Genomic DNA, 16896 nt, shown 5'->3' on the forward strand with positions numbered 1-16896 from the left:
ATGAGATGTTTCAATTGTTTAAGAAAGAAATAGATGAGGCAGAGAAATAGTACAGTAGGTAGGGCACTTGCTTTGCATGCAGCCAACCCAGGTTTGATCACCAGCATCCCATATGGTCCACTGAGCACTGCCAGGAGTGATTCCTGAGTGCAGTACCAGGAGTACGCAGTACATATCATTGGGTATAGGCCAAAAACAAACCAAAGTGAAAGAAAGAAAGAAAGAAAGAAAGAAAGAAAGAAAGAAAGAAAGAAAGAAAGAAAGAAAGAAAGAAAGAAAGAAAGAAAGAAAGAAAGAAAGAAAGAAAGAAAGAAAGAAAGAAGGAAGGAAGGAAGGAAGGAAGGAAGGAAGGAAGGAAGGAAGGAAGGAAGGAAGGAAGGAAGGAAGGAAGGAAGGAAGGAAGGAAGGAAGGAAGGAAGGAAGGAAGGAAGGAAGGAAGGAAGGAGAGAAAGAAAGAAAGAAAGAAAGAAAGAAAGAAAGAAAGAAAGAAAGAAAGAAAGAAAGAAAGAAAGAAAGAAAGAAAGAAAGAAAGAAAGAAAGAAAGAAAGAAAGAAAGAAAGAAAGAAAAAGGAAGGGGCCAGAGAGATACTGTAACAGGTAGGGAGGTTGCCTTGCATATAGCCAACTCGGCACTGTATATAGTTCCCTGAGCACAGAGCCAGGTTATGTAAGCTCTGAGCACTGCCAGTGTGGTCCAAAAGTACAAGACATACACACACACACACACACACACACACACACACACACACAGAAACAGAGAGAGAGATGCATATGCGTATGTGCGTGCAAAACAATAGACTAAAAACCCAAGACAAAATCTGAAATAGGCAAGATTAAAATGCTGGTGCTGGGGCTGGAGCGATAGCACAGCGGGTAGGGCGTTTGCCTTGCACTCGACCAACCCGGGTTCAAATCCCAGCATCCCATATGGTCCCCTGAGCACTGCCAAGGGTAATTCTTGAGTGCAGAGCCAGGAGTAACCCCTGTGCATTGCCGGCTGTGACCCAAAAAGCAAAAAAAAAAAAAAATGCTGGTGCCACTGTGAATGTGTCACCCAGCACCCCTGTCACATTCATCATGGTCAGGACTTGCAGAGAGTCACTTGGCCACTTGGCCGTGGGAACTAGACTTCTGCTCCAGTCTTCACATGAGCCTGTTTGTAGCATGTGGGCCTCAGTGACAAGGTGCATGTCACCTGCCCCCCCTCTGCCACACAAGGCTAGGCACTTTCCCTTTTGATTTCAGTGATTGTTTTAGATAGTTTAAAAGTGGCCATGGCCCATGGCCAAAAGGCACATGAAAAAATGCTCTACATCACTAATAATCAGGGAGATGCAGATCAAAACAACCATGAGATACCACCTCACACCACAGAGACTGGCACACATCCAAAAGAACAAAAGCAACCGCTGTTGGAGAGGATGTGGGGAGAAAGGGACCCTTCTACACTGCTGGTGGGAATGCCGACTGGTTCAGCCCTTTCGGAAAACAATATGGACGCTTCTCAAAAAATTAGAAATTGAGCTCCCATTTGACCCAGCAATACCACTGCTGGGAATATATCCCGGAGAAGCAAAAAAGTATAGTCGAAATGATATCTGCACTTATATGTTCATCGCAGCACTGTTTACAATAGCCAAAATCTGGAAAAAAAACCCGAGTGCCCTAGAACAGATGACTGGTTAAAGAAACTTTAGTACATCTATACAATGGAACACTATGCAGCTGTTAGAAAAAATGAAGTCATGAACTTTGCATATAAGTGGATCAACATGGAAAGTATCATGCTAAGTGAAATGAGTCAGAAAGAGAAAAACAGACATAGAAAGATTGCACTCATCTGTGGAATATAAAATAATAGAGTAGGAGACTAACACCCAAGAATAGTAGAAATAAGTACCAGACAGTTGACTCCATGGCTTGGAAGCTGGCCTCACATGCTGAGGGAAAAGGCAGCGCAGATAGAGAAGGGAACACCAAGTAAAATGTGGTTGGAGGCCACTCGGGGGAAGGGTGATGCGTGCTGAAAGTAGACTAGAGACTTAACACGATGGCCACTCAACATCCCTATTGCAAACCACAACATCCAATTGGAGAGAGAGAACAAAAGGGAATACCCTGCCACAGAGGCAGGGTGGGGTGGGAGGAGATGGGATTGGGGGGGGGGTGAGAGGGATGCTGGGTTTATTGGTGGTGGAGAATGGGCACTGGTGAAGGGATGGGTTCTCGAACATTGTATGAGGGAAACACGAGCACGAAAATGTAAAATCTGTAACTGTACCCTCACGGTGATTCACTAATTTAAAAATAAATAAATTTAAAAAAATAAAAATAAAAGTGGCCATGGCCAGAGAGGAAACTCCGTGGGTTGCATGGAGATGTTGGCTGCTGGAGGCCCAGGGTTGGTCCCTAGCTCAGAGCCCTGAGCATGGCCAGAGAGACCCCTAAGCACAGTGCTGGAGTAGCCGCCGTGCACCCCTGGTGTGGCCCCCTAGTCTCCAAATAAAATTAAATGTAAATGAAGAAGAAGAAGAATAGCACTGTAGCACTGTCCTCCCATTGCTCCCATTGTTCATCGATTTGCTCAAGCGGGCACCAGTAACGTCTCCATTGTGAGACTTGTTGTTACTGTGGGTTTTTTTTTTTTTTTGGCATATCGAATACGCCATGGATAGCTTGCCAGGCTCTGGCGATAAAACTTACAAACTTACATCAAAATGGAGACTCTGTATGCTTTATTGGGTAATCCCTGGGTCCCTAGAAGTATCACAGTCAAAGGCCAAGACCAAACTCGAAGGGGAATCAGAGATGCTCCCATAGCAGGACTCATTCAGTCCAGAGCAGTCAGCACTCTAGAAAGTCAGCAAGCTCCCTAGAAAACTGTCCCAACTAGTATTGGGGGTGGGGGTAACCTTTAGGCTCCCAACTCACTGCTTGGCAGGGTGGTGACACCCAGAAGTGATCAGGGGACCTTGGGGTGCTAGGATTGAACCCAGATCTCCCACAAGAAAAGTCGCTGCTCTAGCCCTTTGAGCTATCTCTCTGGCCCCTAGTTCTGTCTTATTTTTTTGTTTTGTTTTGTTTTTCAATTTCCCATGAAGAAAAGAAAACTTTCATACTTTTTCAGGTATCTTAAAATAAGAAGGTATCAGTAAAACAGGGTAAGAACTCAAGATTTAAAATAGTCACAGAAAAAAGCTCAAATCCAACAAGACAATATACTTCTATCAAACAATATGCTTCTTTTTTATTTGTTTTATTTCTATTTTGAGCCACACCTGGTAGTGCTCAGGCACACTCCTGGTTCAGGAGGTCATATGTGATATTGGGGATCAAACCTAGGGTGCAAGACAAGTGCCTTACTCACTGTGTTCTCTCTAGTCCCCCAACCCCATAAATGGTCTTGACTAAAAAATGGTGGTGGGGGGGAGGAAGGGGAGAAAGGGGAGTGGCAGTTTGAGCCACACCCAGCTGTACTCAGGGACTAATCCTGGCTCTGTGTTCAGGGGTCACTCCTGGCTATGCTCAGGGGACCATGTGCAGTGCTAGGGTTTAGATCGAGGTGAGCCGCCTGCAAGGCAAGTGCTTAACCCCTGTTATCTCTATGCGCCCTGAACTTCCTTTTGTGGTGCCAGGGTGGTGCCCAGGGCCTCCCACTTGTGAGCCATGCACTCTATCACCGAGCTGCACCCCAGCACGGCCAGCTGTTTTTGTTGTTGTTGTTGTTTTTATCTTTCTGGAGCCTGAGAAAGCACAGCATCACAGCACTTCCACACTCGGGTTTCACCCTGACCCTTTCCATGGTTCTCCAGGGAGCAGAGCCAGGCCATACTGGTGGTGTTTTCTACGTGTCTCCCACAGTTACCAAAAGGTGGCCTGCATAGGTGTATGCACAGAACATGGATTTGAGAAAAATGTCACCATTACCAAAAAGACAAACAACATAAAATGGTACTCACTTCCATGGTTTTCTTGAATTGGGAGTGCCTTTGCTTATGGGCAGCATCCATCACAGCCTCTGTCTGTGAAGAGAACACACGGACCGTTGATAATCAGGACGGGCATGGGGGAGACCAACGTCTTTTCAGGGCTAAGTGTGTTTGCACCACGGATTCGCTCCCCGGGTCCTCACACAAGCCCCAGGGCATGATCTTTGCTCATGCCCATCTCGCAGCACAGGGAGGCTGAGTGGCACAGCGGGGCCTGGGACAGGACTAGTGGGTTCTGCCTCTGATGGGCCCCAGTGAGGTCCACCGGCCACCTTAGAAGTCTCTTCAGAAAATCTGCAACCCAGGTTTATTTCAAGAAGGGATTCAAGTTTATTTCAAGTTTACTTCAAGTTTATTTCAAGAAGGAATTTCTTTTTCCCTTCTTGGGAGGTTTTGAAGCCACATCCAGCAATGCTCCAGGATTACTCTTGGCTCAGGGAAAACCCCTAGAAATGCTCAGGGGACTATTTGGGGTACCAAAGATTGAACCCAGGTTGGCCACATGCCAGGCAAATCCCAAACCCGCTGTACTATCTCTCAGGCCCCTCAACTACTTAGTGGGCTGAATGTCATCTCCTTTCAACATTCCAGACATGGAAGATGCTCACTGTTCACTTGGGATTGAAGCGTGCGTGCGTTCCCTAGTAAGTTGAGGTCACACCGGCAGTGCTCTGTATTCAGGGATCACTTCTGGCAGTGCTCGAGGAACCATATGTAGTGCCAGGGATAGAATGCTGGCCATCTCTGCACAAGGCAAGTGCCTTACCCTGCTGTACTATCTCTCCAGCCCCAAAGTGGACTAATTTATGCAAGGTAGTACCCTTCATAAATAGTAGTTAGAATTAGAATCTGACTCATTGGCTTGCTCCTAACCACACTCTAACCTACTGTTATCTATATGATAGCTTCGTAAAACCAAAGGGCACATACTTTGCATGTGGGAGCACCAGGTTTAATGCCATTAACCACACAATTGTTGGAATGGCCCCTGAGCACAGCCAGGTGTGGCAAAAAAGGGAGGGAGTGGGGTATTGGAACAAGAACTGTACAATGGGTTTACTTGCCTTGGGTTTAATCCGTGGCACCACATACAGTCCTCTGAGCACAGCCAGGAGTGGTCCCTGAGCACAGAGCCAGAAGTAATCCCTGAACACTGCTGGCTGTGGCCCAGAACACAACAAGAAAAAAGAGGGGGAGGGAGCAGATAAAAGACAGGGTGATACAATAATTCCAAATGAGCCATGACTTTGTTCTCATACAAAACCATGAAATGCAAAATACTAACATTGAAAATAATATTCAAAGGTGATTTATCCCCTGGAATAATAATTTTTGTGTGTGTTACCACAACAAAAATGTTTGGGTCTGGGGACATAGCTCAGTGGGGCTGGAGCACTTGCTGAGCATGTAAACTGTCCTAGGTCCCCTGAGAACTGAGCTGGAAGTAGCCCCCAAGTACCACCAACATATAAACTGAAAAAAAAATAACATGGTTACATAAATAAATCAAGAGTTTAAAAGGGAAATAAAGAAAAGAAAAATTAAATTAATCATGAGTTCTCTTTGAAGAAAGAGTTCTATCTCTCTTGGGAAAGTGGCACTTTTGGTTTTGTTCTTTAGGATTCTAAAATTTTCTACTAAGGGGCTGGAGCGATAGCACAGTGGTTAGGGCATTTGCTTTGCAGGTGACTGACCCGGGTTTGATTCCCAGCATCCCATATGGTCCCCTGAGCACAACCAGGAGTAATTCCTGAGTGCACGAGCGAGGAGTAACCTCTGTGCATCACTGGGTATGACCCAAAAAGCAAAAAAAAAAAAAAAAAAGTCTACTAGGACCAAAGGAAATTTGGTTGTTTTGTTGTTAACCAACAGAAAATAATACAAAAACAGTTATCTCTACTGTTGGGTGGGGAGAAGAAAGAGGGAAGGGAAGGGAGGAAGATAAGTCCAATGACTTTGCAGTAAGTGGTTGAAACAGCTGCTCCACGATCTGTTTATCTGTCCCCTATCCTCAGACTGTTTTCAGAAAACTGGAAGTGTCACCCTCTGTAACCCAGGAGGGTCCTTTCTTAGAAGACTTCTCTCTGCACAGGCAAAAGCAAATTCATGATAAACCCAGTTCAGTTTTGGGTTCCGGTTTGTTTTATTTTTATTTACTGTTTTGCAGTGCCAGGGAACGAACCCTGGTCCGAGCACACAACTCTCGCATGCACTTTAACCGCTGAGAGCCACATCCCCAGCTAAATTCAGTTTTGTAACATGCAGGCCTGTGCCCTCCCTCTTGAGCCACTTCTCCTGGCCCAACGGTTCCCGGGCTGGGCTGAGATGGTGAAGGCAAGTGTGGGCACCAGAGGAGACAGTTGGCGGCCCGAGTGCGGTGTGAGTTAGGCTGGGAAAGGAAGCGTAGGACCATAAAACTCCTGTGAGAGTCTCCTAAGAGCCCTCCCTCCCTGCCACCTTCCCTCCCATGGTAGTAAGTGCCCCCTCTCACCGCCCTCACCTCTGCAGCCATTTCCTCTGCTGGTTTGGGTTCCCTGGCCACATCCTCCTGGCCCAGCCCAGAGACCAGGTTAGGGATCTGCCCCATCATTTCCCTGCCATTGGACTCCATCCTGTTACTGTGTCGAACAAACTCAGTGAGGGGAGGATGGCCCTGTCCATACTGTCCTCTACCCTTCAAAATATAGCGGTAGACATGAGGACACCCTCAGCTTCTGCCTAGTCCTGGCTCCCCAACCTGATTTACTAAAAGCGATCATTTGCTCTTCTCGAGAAGTGGAAATGGCCTCATTTCCAAGAAGTGAAAGACCGAAGTGTGCAGGTTTCAACCTGTGAAAATGAGAAGTTGAGCATGATGCTTCTTCCTCTGATGATTATTTTTCTTTAGCATAAAAAGTCTCGTTCTGCAGACTAAGGAATTTGACATTGGGTTGAATAACTGCTAGAGACCTTCAATTATACTTAAAGATTGAGGAACAGAATGTAGTGGTGTACCATCTAAACAGAAATTGTGGGGGACAGAGATGGATAGATACAGATATAGACTATACATATCTATATCTGTGTCTATATAGGTATATAAATACAGCAGGTAAAGTGCTTGCTCTGCACATGGCCAACCCGGGTTTGGCTTTGATCTTCAACATCCCATATGGTCCCCTGAGTACTGCCAGGGGTATGACTTCAGGGACAGGAGTAACCCCTCAGCATTGCTGGGTGTAGCCCAAAATATAAACAAAAATTATTAAAAAAATAAACAAATTGTACCCATGTACCATAACATACTATTTATTTCAAATATATCAGGATACAGTATTATTTCATAATTCATAATAGAGATACTTTACAAGACTTTAATTAAGCTAAAAAATTCAGAATAATTGCATCTTTGACTGTTCATTTGGTTTTGTTTTGAGGCCATACTTGGTGGTGCTCAGCCTTTACTCTTGGTTCTGTGCTCAGGCATCACTCCTGGTTGTGCTTGAGGGACTATACGTGGTATTAGGGATCAAACCTGGGCAAGCCACATGCAAAGCAAGCTCCTTACCCACTGTAGTACATCTCCACCCCAATAACTGCATCTTTTAAATGTAACACTGAAAAAAGGTAATAACTCCACATTTATTTTCTTTGAAAAAACAAAAAAAAGATGATAGAAAGTGTGACCTGATGTGTCATATAAATGTTGCTTTATTGCTGCAGTAGTCCAAGTTCAAAGTTCAAGAAAGACAGGAGAGACTATAAAGATATCCCTAGGAACTTGGTCGAGTGAGGTGGGTGGGAGGGGGAATGGATGGGAGATAGCTCAAAAGACAGCAGAGCATGGGGTTTGGTCCCTGTCAGTCCCCGGCACATGCGTGCACGTGCGCAAACACATGCACACACACACACACACACACACACACACACACATACACAATTGGATTTTTGTAGAGTTCTCAGCTAGACTAAATGTCACCCAGAAGTGGCTCCTGGACCCCCTAAAAAAATTTGGCTTTGGCTTTGATGGTAGATTTTATTTTATTTTATTTTTTGATGGTAGATTTTAAACGGTAAAGTTCATTTACACACCAAGAATTAAATGACATGTACACACAATAAACAAATATACTGCAAACCACAACATTTTCAAATGTGGAGCCAAAAAAAGAACCAAAGCAACCACTAACCCTTTGGGGGGAAAAAAAAAACAACAAAGTTTGATGTTTTATTATTTTGGCTGGAGGGGAGTGGGGGGATTGGACCACAACCAGGTAGGCTTACCTCTGCTTCTGTGCTCAGGGCTCACTCCTGGTGAGTTGGGGAACCATATATGATGCTAGGGATCGAACCTGGGTCCAACATGTACAAGGCAAGTGTCCTCCCACTGTACTATCTCTCTGGCCTCAAGTTTGGTTGTTTTTTTGTTTTTGTTTTTGTTTTGCTTTTTGGGTCACACCCAGCAATGCACAGGGGTTACTCCTGGCTCATGCACTCAGGAATTAGTCCTGGCGGTTCTTGGGGGACCATATGAGATGCTGGGAATCAAACCTGGGTCAGCCGCATGCAAGGCAAACGCCCGCTGTGATATCACTCCAGCCCCAAGTTTGGTTATTTTTAACCCGCTGTGATATCACTCCAGCCCCAAGTTTGGTTATTTTTAACCCGCTGTGATATCACTCCAGCCCCAAGTTTGGTTATTTTTAAAGAGGTATCCAAATACAGAAAAAAAAAGGTACATCTCAGAACTTGTGACAGAAGCAATTGGGAATTTCTGAATCACTTTGTACTTTTCAAAGGAACCTAGGGAGGAGTTAGTCTATTGTCTCGAGCTCAGGATTTAGGGAAGTTGGGTGAGGGCGGGCTGTGGAGCCCGGGCCCCTGATTGCCTAACTCTGTGACTCCACATTGCCTGCTAGCAGCAGGATTCCTTCCTGGCCAAGTGTGTGCATCGGGGAAGTTTGGGAAGGCTTGCAAAATCAGTGAAACTCCCCGAACTGATTTTAGTTCACAAGGGCGCCTGGGAGCAAGAGAAAATGATGCTCCTCCCTGCTTCATGGAAACCCCATGTACGGAGGAGATGCTGGTTGTCTAAGGCAGTGTTTCTCCACCAGGGACCATTTGGAGATTCCAAGGAGGCCACAGGTGCAAATAGCCTAAATGAAGGTGGGGGGGAGCGGTAGGAGCGAAACTAGGGACATTGGTGGTGGGAAATTTACACTGGTGAAGGGATGGGTGTTGGAACATTATATAACTGAAACTCAGTCATGAACAACTTTGTAACTGTGTGTCTCACTGTGATTCAATAATAATAACAATAACAATAATAATAATAATAATTTTAGAATAAGAAAAGAATAAATAAATCGTGAAAAAAATTGGAAAATTATCCTTTGGGTTAAAATGGGTGAAAAAAGAAAAAGAAACACATCTCTCTTTGTCGAGTTCTTCAGGGGCATAATATCTTGATAATTTGAAATGTATAATATAAATTTGTTTTGGGGCTGGAGCGATAGCACAGCGGGTAGGGCGTTTGCCTTGCACGCGGCCAACCTGGGTTCGAATCCCAGCATCCCATATGGTCCCCTGAGCACTGTCAGGGTTGATTCCTGAGTGCATGAGCCAGGAGTGACCCCTGTGCATCGCCAGGTGTGACCCAAAAAGCAAAATATATATATATATATATATAAATTTGTTTTTTCTGATGGTATTAAAATATCATTGTGCTGATGTATGTGTGTGATGTATGTAAGCATTTCTGCATAAATTATAAGAATATGAATGTGTTTAAATACATATATATGCTGGTAGAAAACAGAAGGGGAACATTTGAGTTTGCATAAATAATGTGAGATAAAATAAATTCACAAATAAAACCAAATGGAGGACCAGGACATAAGACCAGGGAACCAACTGGTAGGGAAGGGGGGAGGGAGGGGGGAGTACAACAGGAAGGAAACAAAGTGGGAAGTAGATGACAGAAGTCTAGAAACATTCATCTGAGGCTCTGTCCTTCAACGTGTGTAGGACCAGTCCATGAAAATGTCCTGGTGGCCCACTAAAATCCCCGCCCCACCCCCACTCCGTCACGTGGTGGTTCCATGATGCCAAGCTACAGTGAGTTTTGTTTCAGTCTTAGCCAGTCTGCAAAAATATTTCTCCTATTTTCCCCAGTCAACAGGTGTAAGCAAGGCGGAAGAGCACTAGTCTAGGGCATCTGCTTCTGAAAGACTCATTGCTCTCAAGGGCAAGGCCAGGCTGGAGACATCAGCCAAAAGAGACTCAGACCCTCCTGTGGGGTCACAGGCACAATATTCCCACTCTGAGAAGACTGTCTAGGCCAGTCTTTTCTAGAGAGAAAAAAGTGGGCCACCAGGACATTTTCATGGACTGGTCCTACACACGTTGAAGGACAGAGCCTCAGATGAATGTTTCTAGACTTCTGTCATCTACTTCCCACTGCAGCCCTGGGAGCTGGGAGACAAAGCCTGCACGTCTGCGTGAGAGCACTAGCTACGGAGCCTCCCCATGCTGACACTGCTTGTGTTTGCAGAGGCTGTGTTCTCGCTGGCAAGCAGGCAGCCTGCAGGGCTGGCTGGAGGACTCTGGCAGGGGCCGTGGTGTGGCTGCTGGAGCCCCAGGGCTGTCTCGCTGTCCTCTTCCTTGGAGCTGAGAGGAGGTCCCATGGAGCAGAGAGAAAAAATCAAGGGGCGTGTGCCTGGCCAGCTAAAGAGCTGAATCTGCTCTGGGGATCCCTGAAGTAACGGGGTTACTGTCACACTGCTCCCATCCAAGTTCAAATGCCAAGTGTCCCCCCCCACCCCCCGCAGGCTGGCAATGCACGTAGAACCACAAAGTTGTTGAGATTTCGTTCTGGGTACAATCAACTTAGCTGGACTCTCCCGGCTGGCTGATAAAATAGCACCAGTACAGCCCAAGGGATGGTGAAACATGGGGAAGAATTCCCCAAGCCCACACACAGCTATATGAGGACACCACACAGGAAAAGCTTTTCGCCCACGTAAAGCTTAGACTCCAGTCTTGGAGACTAGATGCAAAAGCTTCAAAAGAGAGAGATAGTACAGTAGATAGGGTTCTTGCCTTGTATGTGGCTGACTCATGTCCAATGCCTGGCACCACATATGGTCTCTCAAGCCCCACCAGGAGTGATCCCCGAGCACTGGGCCAGAAGTAAGCTCTGAATACTGCCAGATGTGCTCCCCCAAACAGATCAATTTTAAAACAATTTTTAACTGCTAATGGGCCTTAATTGGGTCTGCCAGGGCAATCGGAATATGTAGATCTTTCACAAAAAGAAGGGTATCAGAATAGTGTCTAATCTGACCAAAGTAACACTTCCCTTTACATCTAGATTTATTGTTTCTCATCCTTCTAACTTCCCAAATGTGGGCCAGTTTTAGGAACCCTTGCCACCTTTATGTTCATGTCTCAAGCTCATTATGATTAACCAGAATAAATTCCATCCACGAAAATATACAGCGGTATCATCTACTTTGAAGACGAAAAGGCCTCATGTCCTTTCCCATGTATGAAATAAGGAAGAGGGTAGATGATACTACAATCTCCAGGGAGAATCTTTCTTTCATTTCTTACTTTTTTCCAGCCACCCAAAAGGGAAACTGTGGCCCAGGAGTCTCCCCAGCTTCTGTGAATAGCGGCTGCTAAAGACAAAGGCATTGTCATGGTGGTCTCTTCCTTGTCCTTCCCCCCTCCACTGCCAAGTCAATACACAGAAAAAACAAACAGGAAAACAAAACCCAGGCAGCCTGTTTCCCCTTTCCAAAGTTTGAATCATGGCTGCAGATACAAATAGGAAAAGGCAGGCCGAACCCCTGGGTTGTGCCAAGAGTTGAAACAGGGCTGCCTGGGGTGCAGGGGTGGGACCCCAGCAAATGAGCAGAAGCGCCACTTGGCTGACCACGCGCCACTCCTACCTTCTTCCGCAGGAGCTTTTGCTTTTCCCTGAATTCTTCCATCTTCTTGGCCTCTTCCCTCAGAGTCTGTGCAAGGTGGATGTGACATTGCGCCACATTGTCTAGTTCTGGAAAAGGAATTTTGGAAACGCCAACAATGAGCCAGGACTACACTCGGTTGAATTTCAATGTGCAAAACCGCACCAAAATGTTAAATCTGTCCAGGACGCCAGAGTAAGTGCTAAAATAGACATACTTGGACACCAACATTAATTGAGTCCCTCTGTAGCCCCGCCACGACCCTGGCCACCAAGACCAAGCTAGAACCCCACCTGCCTCCCACCAGAACTAACTGTGCAGAGAGACAGCCCAAACCACAGCAAATAGAGTCCTTGTGAGCAGAGGCTTTATTGAACACAGCACAACTTCAAATGGAGCCTAACAGATAAACACTGAAGTCTGTTCTAAATGTAAAATAATAAAGCTAGAGAGACAGAGTTCTAAACTAGGAAAAACCTTTTTTTCCTTTCCTCCCCTTCAATGCTGTTTCTGCGGTGACCAGGCACCACATACAGTGGGACTGGAACTCACAGAGCATTTTAAAATGGATTAGAGACTGGACCTGAGTGACAATTCATGGGAAGGGCGTTTGCCTTGCATGCAGTCAACCCAGCTTCGATCCCCAGCACCCCATATGGTCCCCACCAGGAATCCCACCAGGAGCAATTCCTGAATGCAGAGCCAGGAGTAATACCCGAGCATCGCTGGGTGTGACCCAAAAAGAAAAAAGCGTGGGTTAAAGGATGTGGAACTTGGGGGGGAAATAGTACAGCAGTTAAGGCACTTGCCTTGCATAATCCCCATATGTCCCCTTGAGCCCTGCCCAGAGTAAGCCCTGAGCATAGCTCGGGTTGACCAAAAAACAAGCAAAAGAAAGTGAAAGTTAGCACGAGGGAAAGGGCTCACTCAAAAGGCTGGAGCACGTGTTTTGTAGGCAGGAGGCCCCCCAAGCACTCAGGGGCTAACCTCAGATCATCACAGATGTGGCCCAAAAATAAGTTAATAAACAGAAAATTCTGACCCTTTCTATCTCTCCAGGCTATAAATTTTTTAATTAATTATTCATTTATTTATTTTGCAAATACTTGTGATTTTTTTTAAATTTTTTTATTGAGTCACCATGTGGAAAGTTACAGTTTTCAGGTTTAAGTCTCAGTTATACAATGCTTGAACACCCATCCTTTCACCAGTGCACATATTCCACCACCAAGAATCACAGTATAGATAGCTCCACCCCACACCTCCCAGGCTATAAAATTTTTTTAACTTAAAAAATAATTTTTAATATGCCTGTCAAGGTGGCAAGTGGGGGTGACAGGAAGGAAGACAACTTAGAAACACTGGTGGACAGAAGCTAACACTGGTAGTAGAATTGGTGCCAGAACATTTTATGGCTAAAACCTCAACTATTGGGGCCAAAGAGATAGTACAGTGGGTAGGGCACTTGCCTTGAATGAGGCCAAACAACCCAGGTCCAATCCCTGGCATCCTATATTGTCCCCTGAGCACTGCAGGAGTAATTCCTGAGCATGACTGGGTGTGATAACAAAAATTAAAATAAATAAATAAATATAACTAAACTATCGATAATTTTTCACATTATAGTTTTTTAATAAGATTTTTAAAATTCAAACCTTTTAAAATCTAAATTTTAAAATGTGCTAAAGTTTATTTTTGTTCTTGTTGTTTTGTTTTGTTTTTTGTTTTTTGTGGGTTTTTTGCTTTTTGGGTCACACCCAGCGACGCTCAGGGGTCACTCCTGGCTCTACACTCAGGAATTACCCCTGGCTGTGCTCAGGGGACCATATGGGATGCTGGGAATCGAACCCGGGTCAGCCGCGTGCAAGGCAAATGCCCTACCCGCTCTGCTATCACTCCAGCCCCAAAATGTGCTAAAGTTTAAATGGACACCAGGCTCTTGAAATTTTGTCTTAAAACACTTGAAAAAGGAATCAGAAGGATATATATCACCTTGGTTAAGGCACTTAGTTTATATGACACTGATGATCTGGGTTTGATCTCTGGCACCACATATGACCCCTTGAGCACCAACAGAAGTAATTCCTGAGCACAGACCCAGGAGTAAGCCTTGAGCACAGTCACATGTGGCCCAAGAACTATTGAAAAAAATGAAAAAAATTTAAAACCCAGTAGTGAAATGATTGTTTACCGTTCAGGTTGGCCACATTTCAAAAGTGTGAAAAATCTTGGTGTTAGTGATGCTAGGGAAACTAGCAATACTAGAGGGGGGAAACCAGTTCACTCTTTCTAGAAGAAATTCAGCATTGGGAATGGGCACTCTGGGTGGTGCTCAGGGGACCAGGTGGTGCTCCAAGAATCATGTGGGATGGGCAGGGAACCCATATGCCTGTATGCAAGCATGGGCTCCAGTCCTGTGAGCCATTACCTCCACCCCCTACAATTCAAAATATCTAATGTAAAAGAATGAGGGAAAAAACAATGAGGCAGATCTATATGAACTGCAATAACTATTATATATTAAGTAAAAAAATAAACCTATAGGGGTCAAGAACATGACGCATGGGCTGGAGCGATAGCACAGCGGGTAGGGCATTTGCCTTGCAAGTGGCAAACCCAGGTTCGATTCCCAGTATCCCATATGGCCCTCTGAGCATTGCCAGGAGCAATTCCTGAGTGCATGAGCCAATCACCAATGCACAATCACCCCTGTGCATCGCCAGGTGTGACCCAAAAAATAAAAGCAAAAAAAAAAAAAAGAATATGACTGACTCAGTGGAGGGCACTTGCCTTGTATATGGGAGACCTTGGGATCAACTTCTGGTATCAAAAAGTCCCCCTAACACCACTGGGTATGACTCAAAAACAAAGTGAATTTAGAGAGAGAAGTATAATCTCATTTATATAAATACTCATGTCTATTCTGTGTGAATCTCTGCAATTAAGAGAGACTGTTAAGGAAAAAAAAAGATTTCTAGAGGCTGGAGCCATAGAACAGTGAGGAGGGCATTTGCCTTGCATGCGGCCAGCCCGGATTCGATCCCCAGAACCCCATATGGTCCCCCAAGAACCTCCAGGAGTAATTCCTGAGTGCAGAGCCAGGTGCAGAGTTCAGGTCATACCTGAGCATTGCTGACCCTCCCCCCCCAAAAAAAAGATTGCTAAGGGTTGGAGAGATACATACAAAAATAGCAAAGTGATTAAATTTTGATGTTTTTCATTTAAGAACACTACCATGGTATCATCCTATCTAGTTACAGGAATCTGTGTTTAATTACATAAAAATAACTGCGTATATATTTACCCATACTGTTTATTACTGAGAAGTGTAAACTGGGTGTTTACTACTGTCATTACAGTTAGTTGTTTCATTTGACTCTTAAAGACAAAGATATATTCTTAGATAAATTATCTTAATAAGAAGAAAGTAAAACTATTTGCAAAGGAAGAAGAAAACAAGCAAATTGGAGGGGGGCAGTGGGAAGTGGGGTGAAGGTAAGGCACATGCTTCAAATGTTTGAAACTTGGATTTGATCACTGGTGCTGTGCTTACACATGTCACACACACACACACACACACACAGAAAACAAGTACATTAGCTGCAGGCATATATGTTTAGGGGACCCCTGAAGTTCTCATCAACTGTACTATGTGTTTCACTGATGAGCTGAAGAAGTGAGAAGACACTTCTATAGAAAGTTTAGATAAGTTTTTCTTGTTCTAACATTCACCACGGTCTAGGACCATTCAATCAGTGATGGGAACATTCAGCAATGGTCACACGTTCATACATGGAAATCATTCTTAAGATGATTGTATGTGGGTTCTATACTTTGGCCACAGCCAGTAATGCCCAGGGGCTATTCCCAGCTCAGTTCCTGGGGGGCACAAGGAGAACAGGCAGTGCCAAGAACCCCAGTTAGAGCTCAACAAGAAAGAACAGCCTTGGCACCAGACGTTCCCCAAGTCCTTCCTGGAGCAGCAGCACCCACACACTCTTCGAATGACCATACCCAGGAGGCTGTCTGCATAGGTCACCTCCAGGTGGCTGAGGGATGGGCATGGCCTGAAGACGTGAGCAAGCGGGGTGCAGGGATCTGCCAGCCGCCTCCACACAGCACCATCCCTCGTGTCAGAGATGCTCTCCTCTTTCTCCCACCTAGTCTGAGATTGCTGTGCAAAGAAATACCCACCTTTGACGACAGACACAGACATGCCAACGACAGATAATTGTACAGAATCACTTACGTTGCTTGAAGACTTCAAGGGCCCGCTTCAGGGTGCTAAAAACAAACACAGCATTTCAGTTTCAGAAGTGGGCAGTAGTGTCTTAACAAGGAAGCCAGGAGTGATCCCTGAGCACAGGGCCAGGAGTAAGTGCTGAGCACAACTGAGTATGGTGGGAAAAGGGGAGGGAGAAGGAGAAGGAGAGGGAGAGGGAAAGAAAGAGGGAGACAGAAAGGGAGGGGAGGGGAGGGGAGGGAAGGGGAGGGGAGGAGAGGGCAGGGAGAGGGAGAGATGGCCCAAAGGGCTGGAAGACATGCTTTCCAATCCAGCCCTCTGAACAACCCCCAACCAAAACCAAAAGAAAATATGCTAACTGGGACTGGTTGTCCAGGGTCTGAAGAGAACACATAGGTTAGGATTGTGTGATCTTTTCAATATCTTTCAATGTCCTCTTCCTCCTCAATAACACAAAACTTGCAGAAGCCAGACTGAGATGAATGTGTGTGAGAGCAACTCGCATGCTTGTGTAGGTGTGTGTTCATGTATATGAATGAGTATTTGAGCATATTTGGAGAGAAGAGGAAGTCCGGTGCCCATCTGTGTCTCTGAGGGAGGCAAAGATCACAGAGCATCAGGGAAGCAGTGCGCAGGCCAGCACGGGAGGCGGATGGGTCTGCAGGCACCCACCAACACGTGCCTGAACTATTTCTCCCAAACCTTCCTCAGC

At 45.4% G+C, this 16896-nt stretch overlaps 1 protein-coding gene across 1 annotated transcript in view; it reads right to left on the bottom strand.

Moving 5' to 3' along the window:
* PSTPIP2 (proline-serine-threonine phosphatase interacting protein 2) overlaps positions 1 to 16896 on the bottom strand; it is a 68524-nt gene that overhangs the window by 13453 nt on the left and 38175 nt on the right. Inside the window, exons 4-6 of the mRNA XM_012932169.2 lie at positions 16191 to 16225; positions 11924 to 12030; positions 3960 to 4022 (exon numbers count right to left, since the gene is read on the bottom strand). Of these exons, the coding sequence (XP_012787623.1) occupies positions 3960 to 4022; positions 11924 to 12030; positions 16191 to 16225 (205 nt within the window). The remainder of the gene's footprint in view (positions 1 to 3959; positions 4023 to 11923; positions 12031 to 16190; positions 16226 to 16896) is intronic.

The sequence above is a fragment of the Sorex araneus genome, chromosome 2, assembly GCF_027595985.1.
Source record: "Sorex araneus isolate mSorAra2 chromosome 2, mSorAra2.pri, whole genome shotgun sequence".
NCBI classification, from domain to species: Eukaryota; Metazoa; Chordata; class Mammalia; order Eulipotyphla; family Soricidae; genus Sorex; species Sorex araneus.